A 19,810-nucleotide genomic window follows, 5' to 3' on the forward strand; every position below is an offset into this window, starting at 1 on the left:
ATCGAAGACAGCACCCGTACGAACCAAAATAGCACCTAAATCGCACAAATGGACGCAAAAACCGAGTTCGTAAATTCGATCTCGCCCTCCACGCGCTTCTTAAAAAAAAAAAAAAACAGAAGCAACCAAAGAGATCCAGGGAATCGAAATCCAAGACAGCAGCGCCGTTAAAGAAGTTGTAAGTCATCAAGCGTCCTAAATCCTCCATAGCAAAAACGGTCGAGGTGTTATCCGCCGCCATATTGGTTTCCGCGACGTCATTGGCCAGGCAACCCCATTCTTCGCCCTTCTGTGCTCGAGCTGTACAATAGCCGCGTCGCAGAGAGAAAGAAAGAAAGAGAGAGCGAGAGAGAGAGAGCGCACCGAAAACCGAGAATTTCCGAGGCATCTCGTAGCGATCCTGTTGATTTTTCATCGGAGAACCCTCCAGCCCGTAAAGTCCCCGCGACTCCAGCACCGCTGAAAGGTTCATCGAAAGAGGTCGAGACGCGCGTCGAGCGGTGTCGGAGACATGTGGAGGCGAAGGAAGAGAAGAGAGCGAGAGAGAGGGAGAGGGAGGGAGAGGGAGAGAGAGAGAAAAAAAAAGTTGCAATCGTACATATATCGAGGTCGTTCGCCGCTCCACTTTCCAGGCGTCGATATTAAAAATTAGCGCGGCCTGGTCCGCCGGCGATTAAGGAGGCGAGACGAGCAGCTCGCCGGATTACAGGGAAATTCTCCGAAGGATAACGAGAGTGAGAAGAATCCGGGCCGGTCTACGGCTGCAGATGCGCCGCGGGAACCGATTTTTCTTCGTTTCCTCGCGGCTGCTCGATCGGAGGAGAAAGGACGCGTTTCGATCGCTTCGCTCTCCCTTCGTCCCTCTGCCCATGTATCCAGCCGTCTCTCTCTCTCTCGCTCGCTCTCTCGGTCTCTCTCTCTCTCTCTTTCTCTCTCCCCGGCGTTCTCCTCTCCGTCTATCCACGCGATGGTCCTTCTCGATCTTTCCGTGCGGACGCATGCGTCAGTGATCTCTCAAGGCCTTCGCGCATTAACGCTGAGTGCTGTTTGCTTCGTCCCACTTTCCTTAGCGCCCGGTCAACGACCCGGTAGGTAGGTGAGTTTCCAAGGTGCACCAACACCGAGCACTCGTCCCTCGATTCTATTCCATTCGAGAATACGCTGGCGCAGTGTCTCTCAAGCACCTCTGTGTGTCTCTCACCCTGGAATCGATGCTCATCCCGCCGGGATGGCCGCACTTTTCTCCGGTGCTCCCGTGACAAACGGCATCTCATCAGCCTGCCCGGGATTGGCTCGAAGATGTTTTTCGGTTTAGCTCGGTTTAAGTGGGCTTGGGAATTGCGCCGGTTTTTCTTGGCTTTCCGCCGTGCTTGATGAATCGGCCTCTCTCGCCCCGCTCGCTTCCAAACTGTCGCGACACCCTCCCGGATAGAGCGGACGGTTCGGATGGGAATTACCCTACCCCTAACTTCGCGCGATCCGTTTGCTCTTTTTCTACCTGTGCTTGTATCTTCGAACGATTTCGTTTCGGCGAAAATTTCTCGTGTTTCTGGACGTTCTATTTTTCAGCCCTATACAGTAATGTCTCCCTAATTGACGTCTCGGATTGTCCACAAAAATGGACAATTTGGGAAGAGCAGATACGATTATTCGAACGTTGTAGCTTTGTTTTTACGGTTGTTGATAATTCGTAGCTATGAAAACAGCTCTTCCCAAACCTCTTTCCCAATTGTCCAGTTTTTTGAGCAACCTGAGCGTCAGTTAAGGAGATATTGCTGTAGATCGAGACGATGGTACGTCGTCGTTTTCTATCGCAATTGCAATTTGGCACTGCAAGGGTTAAGCTTGAAATTATGGCATTTTAGAAATTATGAGCAAGATTTTAATGAGGCGAATTAAGTCTAAACGTTTAGCTTGAATATTCAGTCTAAATATTTAGCTTGAATGTTTAGTCTAAATGTTTAGTTTAAATGTTTAGCTTGAACGTCTAGTTTGAATGTTTAATCTAAATCTCTGGTGTGCTTGAATATTTAATTTGAATGTTTAGTTTTCGAATATTTAGTTCGTAAAGAAATGAATATTTTAGTATATGAAGAAAATAATTAGACAATGTTAAAAAATCCTGTTGATAAATGATTGCATCGATATTACTATTTCTGACATTTTTAAACATTGTCGCAAAGTCTTATACATATGTTTATTAACACCAGAACTACCGAATGGATCGCAATGACTCGTTTCCGACTTTTTCTCTTTAAAATTGTCGAAATTACGCAGACATTTATACAACACATATATGAAAAATTGATTGAAAAGCTTCTTCATTCGATATTACAATAACAATCGTACTAATAAATCATTGTAATCCCAATAGAACAATCTATTCCGTCGTTCAGAAAGTTGTACGATTTAAAAAAAAAAATTTCATTTCGCGAGCGTGCTAAAAAGTCGCTTCATTCGCTGATTGCGAGTGAAGAAAAAAAAACAGAACTTCTACGAACAGAGAAAAAAGAAGATAAAACGATTTCTATGAGACCGAAGTGAAATTCGGAGAAAGTAATTAGCGAGGAAGTTTTAATCAGCTGTCGAAGCAATTAAAAATTTCAGCTAGCTCGTCGTAATTGGCAAACTTCGGTTGAAAATGTAATTTAAAGACGCGAGTGTAGAGTGCACGGCGAAAAAATTGGGGGATGATGATACGGAACGATAGGGGTCTTTCAACTCGCGGCAGGTTTCGCACGCGAACGACAATTGCGAAACGGTTCCGACGCGCTCCGCGGCGAGGCGCCACAATCCTTTTGCGAATCCCGGGCCATTAGTCGGTACGACAGGAAATTCGCGACTCGTGAGTCGGTATCGGGATGTGCAAATTCCTCCTGATAACGTTATCGCGTAATAGATACCGGGAGGACCGTTTCCGTGCCGCTGGAATGCGCGGGAGCTTTAAATGCTCGGGTCCGAGCAAGAATAGGATAGGGGTTCGCATATCTGACCGCCGGGATCGTGCCAGGTATAGGGACGAAGGGTTGGTGGGTCGATGGAAACTCGGACCCAGTGAAAGGGCAAACGACTCACCGGCAATTTCTATCGTAATAGAAAGTTTCATAATGAATGATTTTCAAAATTCGCCGGTTTCCAAGGTGCAATAAATTTTCTTGACCCTTCCATAAATTCGTTTTTTTATTATCATCCCTTAAGCTAGCTTTATAAGTAGCTCTCTACATATAGCTCTTAAGCTAGAGCTATAATAAAATTGGCTAGAATAAAATTTATGCAAAATAAAATTGCAATTTATCATGTAAGAAAAATTGTTCAACTTCGGAACAATCGTGAAATTAATGTTTTCGTGCAAGCCTCGTAATTTTGTTTAATTCGTTAATCTTTAACTTCTTCTCGCGAATCTATTTTTCGAGCTCCGCTCGCGAACGCGGATAAAAATGCGCGATTATGCAACAACGGGGAAACTGAAACAGCGAAACGAGGGTGGCTTATTCGCGTATCAGATAATAGCGCTCCGGCAAAATTGACGGCGATTACAAATGTTACCGGCTAATGGATTTTTCGTTGCTAACCTTCTACGTTTTTTTCTGTTACAGGTAAGTCGATCCTCATCCTATTGTCGAGCCCACCCTGTCAACCCGTAAGTAACTTGTACGCTGATCGCAGATTAAACGATTGCCTCGAATCTCACGCAAAATCAGCTCGGCTCGCGGCTGTTGTATAAATAGGCGGCTCTGCATCAAAGTCAAGTTTCAGGTTAAAGCTTGACGCCGTTTACCCAGGTGGCGAGATTAAAAATGGCATACTCTGCCAACGCGGCAAATCAAATCTGCCGAATATTCGCGTCCACCATTTATCGTGATTCTTTCGAAAGTAAAATATTTGGTCAGCCTAATAATAAATATTTCGTTCGAAAACACGGAGACTTTATGCTTCATGCTATCGACGATTAACGCTTTGACTTCCGCTCTAATAACCGTAGAAATTACAGAACTTATAAAATTGAAGCATTTCGTTTCATCAAATTAAAATTGAAAAGTTTCAATTTTGAAGTTTCACTTTTTCAAATTTCTTTCTTTTAAAAACTGCAACTTCTAAATAAAACACAGGCATTGAAATAGTGAGAATTAATTTAATTAATAAGTATAGTATTAATTTATATATATATATAATATACTATATTAATTTAATATACTTTTAATGTACTATTAATTTAATTAAGTTAATTTGTTTTAAATCATTGTAAACTTCAGATTAAAACTAATGACCTCAATTTAATTTTTTTCTGTATTTTCGAATTGCGGTAATAGGTTAAAATTAGCAAGACACGATAGATCAAGCGTCAAAATGTTAATTAGCTGTTACTATCATTACTATTAGCGCTATGAGCGCTATCAGCGCTCGAATTCAGCGCCAAGAATCGCCCGAAACGATCAGAGCCGCGGTAAAGAACGTCGACGTCGACGTTCCCGACTTTCACGTTTGAAATGGATCGCGATTATGGTCGGCATTAGGTGTCCCGGCCGGCGATCGTAAAACATTAGCCGTCTACTCGGACGAGCGGCCTCTGCATTTTCACCCTTGTGAAAGCTGGATCATAAAAATGCTTGAACAAACGGGGCCCCGTGCGTCATTAGTCCTACGCAGGAAGAAGCGGTCAGAAAAGAGCACACGTATCTTTCCAAGAAGGGTCACTTAGAACAGCCGGAATCGCGTGGGTACGGGCGACGCTTGCGCAAACGGCAGCTCGGCCACCCGTCGGCCACCCCTCCGCCCCATTCATGGACATCAACCCTCGAGTACGCGCTGCCTACCATTAGCGCCAACAGTGTCCGACACGTTGTCATTAGTGCGGGTATGTCAGCGATCGTGGCGCGCGATGATCCGATCAAAATCGAGATCGTCGATCACAGCATGAACCCCGGCGGCGGCGGCCTCTACCCCATAGACGTGTGCGAGGCGACCATCGCGATCCCAGAAACGCAGAATCCCGAGAGGCGTCAACAGCCCGTCAAAGGTTCGTCTTTGATTTCCTTTCAATCGTCTCACGGTTGTCGCGTTCTCTCGGCGTCCTCGGCGTCCTCGTCGAGCCGTCATCGAGGCGAATCCGACGAGAATAGATCGATGGGGAGGAGGACCGTAGACGTGTCGCGCCTATGGGATATACAACTTGTTGTTTCCCGAGTTGGCTGTGCACGCTCGCGACTGCTTCGGCAGCAGATTCTTCGGGGCCTGGAATCTTCAGGAGCGAACGATGTCACCGGAGGCTCCGCGAGCCTTCGCCGAGCCTCGCGTGACATCATGGGACGTCGCAGCGGTGTCTAGATTACATTGTGCAATCGTGTAAAATGCTAACAGCTGCGCAGGCATCGCCGCGAAAGGATCCGCCGAAGGAGACGCGGTGCGCGCGGCCTTATCCAACGCGAGGCCCGCTCCGACGAGGCTCGCGGGCCTCGTCGTCGACGAGATACGTTGCCGAGGGTGCATCATCCGGATCGACCGACGCCGTGGAATCTTTGTGGCGCGATCAAGGCCGTCGGGGACGTCGCTGTTATTGAAAAATAAACGGCGAGCCGCGGGTGCCCACGGGAGCGGCCGGAGCAGGAAGCGAGGAGGACCTAAAATAGACGCGTTTGATCGCGTCGCTGCTGATCCCTCGGATATTCCCGGGATCGTTTCGCGTATGCATTCAGCCCCTTTCGCCGGGAAAAGGTATACACCACCGAGCCGTATCGATTTTTCCTCGAGCGGGGCTCACGTGCTCATTGACATTGACATTGCCCGCTGCCACGGCCAGTCTACCTGCCACCTAGCGTCGGCGAACCGATGCGTACTTGCCGAACAACTTCCACGAAACGCTGTCCGATGGCGCTGCCGGCGCCCGCGATTCACCGTTCGCCGTTTATCCATCGGCGTTTCTCAAGTTCACCGGCTTTACCCAGGAAAATGACCCCCGGGACTGCCGTGACGGAAGCGATCTTCGTAACGGCCCCCCTCCCCCGCCGGATCCTCCTCGCTCCGGGCAACACGCTGATTTCTGGGACTCTGGTCCGTCCGATCGGCCGCCCGATTCGACCCGAAGTTGCGCGAATTTCGAGCGCTCGGTACCCGAGGAATTCGAGCCGGCCGGCTTCGGTCGTCCGTGCGGCGGGCAATTAGGCGGCTCGGCCGCCCGGCCGCCCGCTCGCGTAATCGCTCTCGGGCATCTCAGCTACCCCAGCAATGTCGTAGCCACGCTTGGACCCGGCCGGGCAGTGCGGGCCGTTCGTGCAACTCGAACGGCCGGCCGCGTCGAAGTGTACCGAACCGGGGCGGTTCGAGGACTCGGACGACGCGGCCTTTGCTCGCGGCGCCTTCGTCGATGGCTCAACAAGTCAGTCAATCCTTTAGCAACGGAAGCTAATCGAAATCGATAGGCCGACGGACGACGCCGCCGGCGAACAGGGTCGCGAGAGGCGCGCGCGTGTGTCCGATCTTGCAGACCGCCGCGTGTTTTCGTGGAACGAGAATGTGCCGATGGCCCACATTTTTAACGGCACGACGGATTTCCCAACGCCGCCCGGCCGGCCGAAACGCCCAACGGGGTCATTGCGCAACGGTTTACGTCTCTTTATCCAGACTAGAGCCCTGGCAGCATTACATAAAAGCATTTATCTGGCAGGAGCCAAACCCGAGTCCTGTTGAGCGACGGCCACGATCGGCACGCCGGGCCTTCGCCCGCGATGCTTCTTTCGGCCCCTACGATCGGCTAATTAGCACCTGCCCGGCTGTCCATTCTGAGAAAATCTGCGCTCTCGCGGTTGCTCGCGTCTGCGGTGCAATCTCGCGAACGAGCAATTTTTGTTTCTTTATTTATTAAGCTGTGAAACCTCCCACGGGGTTGTTTAATAATATATTTTGTGGTATGTTAGTGTAAAATTACTATTGCGTGTACGATATGTTATACGATGTTATTATATGTTACTTTGGATATTTATATTAATGTCAATGTGGTCGATATTATATATTGGATGCAAACTTGTCGAGCTATGAAATCCCCTACGGGGTTGTTGGCAATATGTTGTAACATGTTGTTATAAAATTACTATTACATGTACAATATATTATACAATATTATTACAGTATTATTATTATTTTGGATATTTATATTAATATCAATACAATCAATATTATATATTGGATGCAAGCTTGTCGAGCTTTGAAACCCCATACCGGGTTGTTGGCAATATATTTTGTAATATGTTGTTATGAAATTACTATTACATGTACAATATATTATATAATATTATTACAATATTATTATTATTTTGGATATTTATATTAATATCAATATAATCAATATTTTATGTTGGATGCAAACTTGTCGAGCTATGAAACCCCCTACGGAGTTATTAGCAATATATTTTGTAATGTTATTATAAAATTACTATTACATGTACAATATATTATACAATATTATTACAATATTATTATTATTTTGGATATTTATATTAATATCAATATAATCAATATTATATATTGGATATAAACTTATCTAGCTATGAAATCGCCTACGGGGTTATTAGTAATATATTTTATAATATATTATTACAAAATTACTACTAATATACGATACATTATACAATATTATTACATATTACTTTGTATATTTATATTAACATCAATATAATCAATATTACATATTGGATATAAACATATTGACGAACAAGGGAAATTATGGTTGCCATAGACTTCTGACAAAACTGAGACTAGACGGTTAAAATTTATTATTAATATAATAACTATCAGCTTAACTCTTGTTTATTCTAAAAATCTTATTAACATTCAGTATATTCGAATGTATCGTAATAAAAATTAATTCCAAAACCTACTCGAAAATTAGCCCTCGATATTAATAACAAAAGTATTTAACACGGTTCAGTGTTTCATATAATAATTTATGCTCTCGAACAATTACAAAAAGACTGCGAATTCGATGAATGTTTAACAAGAACGAATGAACGAGACACGAAACACCGACGCAACTACAAAAATCTAATAACTCGACCGTGTCGCTTGCAACGAATTCAAACGCTTCGAAACCGAAATAATCGTTTACGCAGTTTCTGTTTCTTGCGACGGTTGCACCACGCTCTTATTTCGCATAAAGATCCGCGGTCTAATTATAAAGCCGCGCTGCGCGGCATGTTTCTCAACCCTTCGCCGTAGCCGGAGGGCCGAGAGAGACCGAAGGTCTTCGAGGATCGTAGAGACGACGTTAGAAAAGGAACGCGAGCCGCTGTCCCATTCCGCGGTGGGACTTGTCCCCGCGACATTGACGAGATCGTTACGCAGCTCGCCGTTTAATCCCATTTTAATCGAGCCGCTCAGGTGTGTAGGCGCGAGCCGGACATCTGATCCCGATGGAAGGCTACAGTCGCCGCGGCCCTGAGAGTCCGGCGAAAAATAAAAAATCCACGTAATAATAGATACGAGCGTGCACCAGCGGCGGCCTGGCTCTTGTGTGTTTCGCAACGCTTCACAAAGGCTCAGGGCCGTTGTTCTACGACTACAACAACCGCTCGCGAGGTCTACGCCCGCTATCGAGGTCTCTTTATCCCTTCGCTTCGCTATTCAAAACTCGCTGCTCCGCGTCCCACATAATGTGCTCAAAATGACGCGACTTCCGGGACTCCCATCGCAGGCGCTCGTTACGATTCCGAGGCACCGTTCGCGACGATCCGACGCGACGCGACGCGACTCGACGTCGTGCCATCGCCCCGCGACGTTCGGCCGCCCGTTCCCGCCGCGCTCTTTTCTTCTAACGGTGCATGTTGATACTTTGATACGCGACGGGTTCGACGACTGATTCGATTCGACGATCGATCCTCGGGAGGAACGCCAATTGGTTCCTGGTGTCATCCACGAGTCTACCGACGAATCCAGATATTTCTAGCGAAGATTCACTGTCTTCTGTCAACGGTTAAAAATTGCAGGAATCCCCGTTTAGTCGCTATGCTAAAGACTGCATAGGGGAATGAAAATGTCTCTCTAATTGACGCTCAGATTGTCCGCAAAAGTGGACGATTTGGGAAGTGGAGATACGATTGTTCGAGACTTGCGGTTCGTTTTTATAGTTACGAATTTGATTCGATTCGACGATCGATCCTCATAAGAACGCGTGTCGCTAATTGGTTCCTGTTTTTGTGTCATCCATGAGTCTACCGACGAATCCAGATATTTCTAGCGAAGATTCGCTGTCTTCTGTCAACGGTTAAAGACTGCAGGAATCCCCATTTAATCGTTATGGTAAAGACTCCATAGGCAAATGAAAATGTCTCCCTAAGTAACGCTTAGATTGTCCACAAAAATGGGCAATTTGGAATGTGGAGATACGATTCTTCGAATACAAATTATCAACAACTAGAAGAACGAGCTGCAGGGCTCAGATAATCGTATCTCCTCCTCCCAAATTGTCCATTTTTGTGCACAATCTGAGCGTCAATTAGAGAGACATTTCTGTAGTTTTTGGCAGAAATGTACCATCGGAAGTCTACGATCAGTTGCCGTATCCAAACGTCCTTTAGCAAAGATGCCCCTTCGAACGATCTACAATCAGTTTCCGCGATAAGAACTCTTCGACCAAACAGACCCAAATATTCGCCATCTTTCATCAACGTTCCGAAATCAAAGGTTTCGTCGAACCTGTTGCTCCGGCTGGGATCTTCTGGAGAAACGAAACCGCGCATCGTTTAGGCAAGATGCCCAAACGAAAGATGTGACGCTGAAGTTGCTGTGTCAAGGACTCTCCGGGCGGAGAGATCGAAATATCCTTCAGCGAAGATGTTGGATCAATGGATCTACAACTAATTGGCGTGTCAAGGATTCCCTGGACGATCGAGTTTCGAGATGAAAGTCAAGGATATAATCCGGAGACGTGTTTCGCCGGCGAACGTTCGTCGCCGCCGTTCGTTCGAAGACGCTACAGCTCGTAAGAGATCAGCCGGCGGATCGAAGGTCCCGAAGGGAGCCGAGGTGGCGCAAGGTGTCACGGGTAAACTAATGAGTTCGGGCGGCGATTCGAGGGCTGATTGCGAAATTCTCGGGTGCGAGCGGAATTCAGGGAAGCCAGTTTCTTGCGGATGCTTTGGACGCGTCACGTGCTGGCGCGTGCACAAGCCGGGAGACAGGACTCTCGATCAGGATGATGAATCGCGTCGGGACGCCGCGCCGTTGGCTCGACGTAACTGGGACGAAGTCCCCGAGGCGCCGGGCGAATCGTATTCTCCGAGGAGCACCGCATAAAAACCGAAAAGATCTGCGCGGCTGCGAGCCGAGGTGAGAGTGCTTTCACCTTTCTCCCCGGTCGTCTTTCTCTCGCTCGCGCCAACCGGCTCTCTCTCTCTCTTTCTCTCTCTCTCTCTCTCTCTCTCTCTCTCGTCGCTTTTACTCTCGATCGCTGCTACCTGCTGCCGACTGCTCCTCCTCGGAGAAAGCAGGTCTGACCTCGTCGCGTTTCCGACGACATTTCTTTCCCGCCGCGGCGGCTTCTTTCTCTCCCTCCTCGAAATTCCCGCCGCGTTCGAAGACTCGTGAGCTGACTCATCCTCCGGTGAGTTATGTCATATCTGCCTGCAGATAGAGGAGCGTTCAGTGGGTCACGCCGTCGACGCCGGGGATCCCCGATAGCGTCGTTTAGGCTCGTTCGAATTATCTCGAACCCTCGAGTCGGCGAGGGGACAGGGGAGACGGGGGAAACACGCGTCTTTCCCACCTACCACGATTCCCGAACGGATAAATCAAGCGGACAGATCTTGGATCTCGACCCTCGATCGCGGGATCCTTGACCCGGCCGATCTGTTTCTTTTTTTTTCTTCTTTCGGGCACCGCTAATCGGTTCACTTCTTTGTTATATCGATTTACGTATCGCGGCGATGAATCACGGCGATTGAATAACTCGCGTACAATTTCTTAATCATTATACGTATCGATAAACCACCGGAGATTGCGGTCGAGGTATTTGCGGTCACAGGTGGAATGAATTCCTGGCTAATTACAAAATCCTTCGGGCATTCTACGATATCCCTTTACACGCTCCTAGGGACCTTCGCGAGCCTAATTAAAGGCCCGGTTAGCTGGCGAATCGAAGGGACGCTTTCGGCGACAGCGAAACGAGACCGTCGCGGATCCGTTCGCGGCCGATCGGGGAGCCGCGAAGACTGCCCGAAAGGGCGCGATCGCGCCCAGGGTGCCGATCTGGACGCCAGAAGCAAGCCGATCGCGACCGGCACACTTTCACCGATCGGCCACGGCCCGGCTGTCTCTTGACCTCGAAACGAGACCGTCTATGCCTAACCGCGCGAGTCCGCGCATCTGGTGGCCGAGAGATGCTCGCGGCTGAGGTCGGTCCGCCTCGGCCGAATGGGACCTAGCGCGGTCACTTTCACTGGTTGGCCCGGGTCCCGCGGTCCCTTGACCTCAAAACGAAGCCATCCGCGGCGATCGCGGCTCGCCTAAGGCCCCGCGAAGACGTCCGAGCGGTTGTCAACCAGTCGGGCGGGGGGGAAAAAAAAAATGCGAGAGCAGAGGAGGCCGGGATATCTCGAGCGAGTCCCCTTCTAAACGCGCGAAGGCTGGCGCTAAAGAGCCGGTAACTGGAATTTCGTCACGAAGGCTCGCGAGGCGGCCGCTTTTACGATATATACCCGGCTTGTTATTGAGCAACGTCAAACGGGCCTCGGCCGTCCTGGATGTCGGACGGTAACCCCAGCCGAATCAAGGCCGGCGCACACCGACAGCTCTTACTTTCACGCGTTAGAGACGCCGCTGGGTGCTCGCTTATATCAGCGAGCAGAACGTTACGTGGGGACCGTACGAGGACCCGCCGATATCGCTTCTCCGGCCCACGCGACCGCTCGCCGCCTCCCCTTAGCGCCTCCCCTTTCGCGGCCCCTTTCGCCCCGTCCCGGTCTCGAGATTTACGACGCGGCCGCGAGCTTTCGAATCTTCCCCGGCCGATGTCCGAGTCGGCCGGCACCTTTTTAACGGCCCGGCCCGCCGTGAAATATCTCGCGGCTCGATCTCTTTTACTACCTGCGTTGGGTCACCGTCGAACGTCTTAATGACACCGACCGTGGATCCGCGGCTGGAACGGCCGTTTCGTAAACGGAAATCGAAAGTGGCGAATCGTGGGCCGTTGTGTAACCGGCCGCGAGGAAGATGTCCCAGAAGCGTCGATAGATCGCGCGATCGATCGATGCGACGGTCCGTCGATATCTCGAATAGGCCATGTGCCTACGACCCCGTCGGCCTTCCTTTCCGCGCCGGACCAGAACGGCTTGCGACACTCGGCGATTATTTTCGATCGTCCACCTATCCGATCCGCGCTCGAATCTGCCTCGATTCTACGAGCTGGCCGGCAAACGACACCGACCCACGACACGTCCGTCGACATTGCCCGTCGCGCAATCCCGCGTGATTAATCGTTTCCTCCTCGCGATTTGATTTCGCTGCTTCGGTGCCGGTACTCCTACCGAGACGCGCAACTGTGCCGACGTCGTCGATCAAACGGAGATGCGTGGCAGCCTCCGCGATACTAGAACTGAGACACGGGCCTCGCCTATTCTGCGAACCTTTGACCCTTGGACAGCGGATCCACGCAAATGTCGAGGATGATCACAATGCGAGGAGAATTTGTTCAGCAATTTGTCTTTCGGAGATCCTTGTTTTCGTTGGTACGATTTTATGCAATTCTTGGAAATTGAGTAACTTAGCGAACGATTTAGATGCCTCAGGTCAAAATTGACCCAGCCACCGCCTTGCCGGGGTTAGTAAATTTGGTGAATAAACTGCAGATATGCAGACATACTCCTGTTAATCAAGATTACGAAAAATGTTTAACTTGCGGGGTGACTGAACCTCTAAAAAGATAATTAATTTATTTACGTATTTATTTATTTATCTGTTAACGTATTTATTTATTTATCAATTTACGTATTTATCTATTTATTTACTTATTTATGTATTTATGTCTTTATCTATCTACGTATTTATTTATTTATTTACATATTTATGCGTTTATCTATTTATTTATCCACTTACGTATTTATCTGTTTATTTACTTATTTATGTATTTATCTATCTGCGTATTTATTTATTTGTTTACATCTTTATGTTTTTATGTATTTATTTGTCTATTTACGTATTTATGTATTTACCTATCTACGTATTTATTTATGTGTTTATCTACTTATTTACTTATTTATGTATTATTTATCTATCCATTCATTTATTTACTTGCTTTATACATAATATATAATATTATATATAATATTATATTTATTTATATACGAATTAAACCCTTCGTCACGATGAAGCGCAGCCCAAAGACACGAATCGCAGAAGACGAATAATTTGCAAGTTCCAAAGCGATTATGAACTTGGAAGATTGGACGTCGTCGGACGCCTGGAATCTAAACGACCGTGCACAATGGAGCCCGACAACAACGGATACGGCGGAACGATTCGCTGCAGTAAGCGGGATGCTGCCTTAACAGGACAGCCGGCGAGTGAATATCTCATGTCGGCACCTAACGTCGCCCATTAATTCCCCTGGCCGGCCATTGCCGCCGCGAGTTGTACGTCTTTATGCTACCAGTTTTCTCGAAGGGCGTCGACGAAAAAGGAATTCAGAGAAGGAGACGGACGCGTCCGCGGCGACGAGCACAGTGGAAATTTTCCACGGGCGCTCCCCTAGACCCGATACAGAAGAACGGCCGGCGATCGTCGGACTTTCGTCCCGTTCACCGGGCCCGACGCCGCGTCGGTAAACAACCGTGACGATCCTAATCGCTTGCGCAATGCCTCGGCGCCCTTAATGAAATTTCAGGTCGCCCGGTGACGAAGCCGGTCGTTGGCCCCGGCTCGTTTACGTTCTACTTCGGGGCCCCGGTGTTTCCTGGTCGGCGGCCCCTCGCCTCCTGCGCCGCGATTTTCGCGCGGTTGTTTTGGCTAGACGCGGCTCTGATTGATGCGGGTGACCCACTCAACCGATGGCCGGTGGTCGCCTTTCGAGCGAGTCGGTCGTTTGTTTAATTCGCGATTTCATGCGTCCTCTAACTTCTCGCGTCTGGTCATCGTGACGGCGCGCAGAAACGCGAACGCCGGCGAAACACTGGCGGCAGCGTTGCTTTAGGATCTTTTTGCGCTCGCGGTGAACCAGACCGCGGTTTTTTATCGCAAAATTGAAACTGCCTTGCATCGATTTCGAGAAGGATTGCTTCGTCTTTCGTTCGCTTCGAACGAAAGGTTATTATTGTTATTTATTTATAATAGTATTTTTATAATAGTATTTAATATAATAGTATTATTTATTATATTATATTATTATTTATTATTATTTTATAATAGTATTTTTTAATTCGTCTACAGTTTTGGTTATTGTGTATTTAACATATTCATTGTTAGCATAAGCGAACAAAGATTCGCGGTCTAGCGATAACAATGGCTGGGTAAAGAGTATTAAACTATGAGAACAAGAGGTTAAGAACGCTCTTACGTTTTCTTCAATTTATTACAATTATTATGAGGATCTATCTCCAGATAACTTCTGTTAATTAATTTGGCAAATTAATTTCGCTTTGCGTAAAGATTAGCAGTAGGCTACTTACGAGATGATCTGATATGTACGTACGTATGTATGTATGTATGTATTTCCGTAAGCAATTCTTATTGTAATCGCGTGTTCATAGCGTTGGCGGTGATGTGATCACATATTTTACGATCTCTTCAAGGCAGTCTATGAAAAAGGATTAACAAGCTTGTGCAGCGCTTAATAGATGCAACTGTGCAATGTCAGATGAACGAGATAGCGTGTGAAACAATTTAAAAAATATTCCCTAAGCTGCGTTGTTTAAACAATATTGTGCGCGCAGTATTTTTCAGGTTTCATATAATAAGGAAAATTTTTGTATTACGAATTATCCTGTATGTACGATCATCATTTTCCATTACACTTTTAGATACGCTGAATCAATTTACGCAATATTAATTTAACAACTTCGTGAAACAGTGGATACGAACGAATTTATAAATAATATCAATTAAAAAATACGAACGATTTTAGAAATAATGACAATTAATAAATACGAACGATTTTGGAAATAATGATAATAAATACGAACGAGTTTGGAAATAATAATAATAAATACGAACGAGTTTAGAAATAATAATAATAAATACGAACGAGTTTAGAAATAATAATAATTAATTAATACGAACAATTTTAGAAATAATAATAATTAAGTACGAACGATTTTAGAAATAACAATAGTTAGTTAATACGAACGATTTCAGAAATAATAATAATTAAGTACGAACGATTTTAGAAATAACAATAGTTAGTTAATACGAACGATTTTAGAAATAATAATAATTAAGTACGAACGATTTTAGAAATAACAATAGTCAGTTAATACAAACGATTTCAGAAATAATAATAATTAATAAATACAAACGTCTTTAGAAATAATAATGATTAATAAATACAAACGATTTCAAAAATAATAATAATAATTAATTAATAGAAACAATTTCAGAAATAATAATAATAATAATTAATTAATAGAAACAATTTCAGAAATAATATATAATAATTAATAAATACAGATTTCTTTAGAGATAGTAACGATTAATAAATACAAACGATTTTAGTAATAATAATAATCAATTAATAGAAAGAATTTCAGAAATAATATTACCAAATAAATGCAAACGATTTTGCAGATTATGATAATAGATAAATACAAACGATTTTACAAATAATAGTAATTAATAAATGGCAACGATTTTACAAATAATAGTAATTAATAAATGGCAACGATTTTACATAAAAAAAATCAACGAATAAATACGAGCGAAGAAAAAAGGTTGATGAGAATCGATTACTGTCACCGCCTGTCGCAGAGAAGCTGCTCCGCGACCACTGTCTGATTTCGCGCCGTCCGAATCCCCTTAGCCCGAGATCCACGCATCTTCCTTGGCCGGGCGTCGAAGTCTCCGCGACGTAAATCTCCCGGAAGCAGTATAACGCGTCTGGCGCGTTATAGCAATCCCGCGCAAACAAACCGGTGACTCCTCGCTCATCGAGATTCGGTCGGTGACGCAACCGAGCAACCGGAAAGTTTGATCAGTCGTCCGCAAGGACCTGGCACGTGTGTCCCGAACCACGATTCCGTTATTCCGCAGGATCCTGTCCGTGTACGCGTCAAGGATGCGGGAGCTGTGTGCGTTAGAGAAGGCGGAACACGCACCGCACGGTGTAGAATCCCGAACACGTGGCATAAATTAGAAATACCATTTCTTTTTTCTCGCTAAATATCGATCGAAAAATGCGAAATTATTTTTGTGAATGCTTTTTGCAGTTTTATTCGAGGAGATGGACTTTCGTAGCTTTTTCAATGAGATGCTTCGAATTTATCTTCACTCTTTGATTCGTAATGTCCGATTGCGATCAAAATTTCGAACGAAATTTTCTATAAATATAGTATAGTTTTATCGGACTTTGCGCGATTGCGTAAGAGCGATTAGAAATAAATAAAATAAATTAATGAGTAGCGAAGCGATTCGAAGAAATTGGAAATGTGAGTGTATTAAATTGAGATTATTAAAATGATTTGAGTTAGACGAAAAACGAGAAATGGAACTGTTATCGATTAAAATATTAACCCTTCTCAGTCGAGCGGTGACTTCAAAGCCGCATTAATAATTGTTACAATAATTTTAACATTATCGAAATATATCTAAGAAACTGTTCAAAGTGTAACAAAGTGACATGAGTCACAAAGTTCAATTTCATATATATAAAATGCACCAAGTTATATAAAAAGAGAAAATCTATTTTGGCACAGTAATGTCTCTCTGATTGACGCTTAGATTGTCCACAAAAATGGACAATTTAGGAAGAGGAGATACGATTATTCGAGCCTTGTGGCTCGTTTTTCATGGTTTATCGATTGTCAATAATTATAGAAACGAGCCGCAAGGCTCGAATAGTCGTATCTCCTCTTCCCAGATTGTCCATTTTTCTGCACAATTTGGACGTCAGTAAGGGAGACATGTTAGCAATCGTGGTCAAAAACATTATTCTCGATTTCGCGTTAAAATGACTCCGAGCACAAAGGGTTGAGACATTATATGTCAAGCATAGCGTTAAATATATCGCTGAAAGGGTGAAGAATGTATCCGAAATGTCGCGGACGATCTGCAAACGGATAATAAGAGCTACGAAGCTCCGTTTTAACGAACGTTAGACGGTTCGGACGCGTTCTTTTCGCAACCTCCGGCCCGTTTTCGCGCAAGCATGGCGTCGTTTCGCGGCAAGCAGAGTCGAACGGTGAGTGACCTATGGCTCCTCCCGCCCCTGCCCGTCTCGGAGGACATTCCGTGTCAACGCACTTGGCCCGTGTCCTCGTCCTCGTGCTCGCGCACGTGCACGCGGGCCGCGCGTCCTCGCGAAAATGGGACCGGTTCTCGGGGCCGGGCCCCGAGAAGGCTTCCTTCCTAGCTCCCTCGTCGATCTTCGGCGCCCGGCGGAGTGAAAAGCACCCCGGGACCCTCTCGTTTCCCATAAGCTCGGCGCGCGTGTCGCGCGGCTCGGGCCTCGTTAAGACGAACGATCGCTCGCGAGTCCCCGGGAAATGGGAATGGGAAGTGCGGGCTCCTTAATGGGGCCGGGACCGTGTGAGTGGTGCTCCGCGGCTAAGACCTCTCCGCCGATATGGTGCTTTTTGCCGTTGATTAGCGTAACGGTGAATCCTCGGGCGAGAGATCCCGCGGCAGCCGTTGCCGCCGTCGGGAAATGATCGCCGGGACTAGATTCGCGATGTTATTAGCGCGGGCTGCGGTAATCCGCTCGGCTTGTTCCTAGGCGGCGGTGAACCGAGAAGGGGCTCTTTCATATTTATGAGAATTTCTAATTAATATATCGCTCGCCGGTCACGGGGAAGTAATCAAATTATAATTGCCCCGGCTCCGCTGGTTTTACGGCGCTCCGCGAATTTAGCGGTGTTTAACGCTAAATCTGCCAGGGCCGGTCGACTCGTCCGTTTCACGGTTTTTACTAGACAGTTATTGAAATTACGGGAACGTTTCTGTGGGAAATCGTCTAGTACACTTCTTTACTCGAGCACATTTTCTGATAAATGCCGCGCGAAGTCGAAATAAATTCAATCTTGTCCGTCGTTCCTAGGAAAACCGTTCCAGTTGCTTTTAGCGATTGGCGGGTTCGGTGGATAAGCAATTAAACCTTGTGTCAACAACCGGGTGCCCTGGCACACTTCTGTAGATTCTTATCAAGATATTTCGATCGTTTGAATAAGAGACACTGCGGTTTGAAATTATAAACATTGAAATATTTGCGTAATTAAGTACTGTTTGGTAATACCATTTCATTTCTTCGGAAATGAATTCAATGTTTACCATCTTGTAGGAAATATTTCAATGTTTATTATCTTGTAGGAAATATTTCAATGTTTATTATCTTGTAGGAAATATTTCAATGTTTTTACTACTTTATATCAAAATATTTCAAATTTCCCCCAGCCTCATAAAAATATCCAAATGCATCGTTGATTTTCCACTGACGAAATTTTCTTAGTACTCAAAAAGATCTTTGTCCACAAAGGGTTGAACGACTGAGAGGGTATTCGAAATTATTGGTGCGGTTTCAAATCGATTTGCACGTAGCATGAGCTTTAAAGGATTAGAAACCGTTTTAACCCTTTGCACTCGAAGCTATTTTAACCGTAAACCTAAAATAATTTGTCTGACTTATAGTATTTCCATTTTATATGACAAAGTGTATTTTATTTATATAAAATTGAGTCTTGTGGTGACTTGTACAACAGTTACACTTTTAACAATTTCTTAAATGTAAACTTTGTTAATATAAAAATTATCTTGAAATATGCTATAACAATTTTAACGATGTCTCAGAGTCACCACTCGAGTACAAAGGATTAATAGAACAACGAATAAAAATATTTAAATTTAATACCTCGCTGTTCACACAATTTTAAAATTGACGATGATAAGAATGAATTTTAAAAAAGTGATAAAAACGATGAGTACTATTTCGTACAAGAAAAAATACAGCAGATAAAGCACCGAAGCTTTGATTTACGGCCGAGCCACAGGTCGAAACGAGGGACCGCGGCTAATTAATATACATCGTCGATGTACGTCGGCCGAGGGTCAAGAAGCCGTGGAAAAAAGAGGTTGATTTGCAAACGCGGAAGCCTGGGTGTCTTCGACTGCTCCTATAACACATAGACAGAAAGTCGTTTCTAACGGTGGCAAACGAGGCCACGGTGACGCGGTGGCGAAGCCCGAAAGTAACGTCTGTAAACAGTAAACACTTTCGTTCGCGTCTAGGCCCTGTGGATTTAGGCTGACCCCCTTACCTCATGGCCCCTGCCGTCGCGTTAGATTCGTATTAGACGCCTCTCTCCGCTACTTTCTCTCCGCCATTGCAATCGCCGGGCTGTTTTGACGTCTGGTTACGTCACCGGTTGTCTCTCTACGAATTTACATAGAGAAAAAAAAGTCCTCTGGAGCGAAGTCGTCGCTGATTAAATGGCAGTCTCGAATGAGGGTTACAGAATCAACCGCCATAAACGATGCCATGAACCCTTGATACGTTGGAACTATGAAAAGGACAACTGGGGACCACAGCGAAGCGTATCAAATAATTAAGGGTACAATGAACGCGAGTCCTCCGTGATAAAATATATGTATAGTATGTGTACGTATTTTAATTATAATATAAATATAA

The 19,810-nt window shown here is 45.6% G+C and overlaps 1 protein-coding gene across 3 annotated transcripts in view; it reads left to right on the plus strand.

Annotated features, from left to right (window-relative positions):
* The window catches only part of E75 (ecdysone-induced protein 75), a 255,527-nt gene that overhangs the window by 148,748 nt on the left and 86,969 nt on the right, over positions 1–19,810 (plus strand). Inside the window, exon 1 of one of the 3 annotated variants that reach the window (XM_076519171.1) lies at positions 4,843–5,017. The exons of the other annotated variants lie outside the window; for them this stretch is intronic. Coding sequence (XP_076375286.1) covers positions 4,858–5,017 — 160 coding nt within the window. The 5' untranslated portion in view covers positions 4,843–4,857. Of the gene's footprint in view, positions 1–4,842; positions 5,018–19,810 lie in introns of those variants that run through there. 3 annotated transcript variants of the gene reach the window in all.

Source organism: Megalopta genalis, chromosome 2 (assembly GCF_051020955.1).
Source record: "Megalopta genalis isolate 19385.01 chromosome 2, iyMegGena1_principal, whole genome shotgun sequence".
NCBI lineage: Eukaryota > Metazoa > Arthropoda > Insecta > Hymenoptera > Halictidae > Megalopta > Megalopta genalis.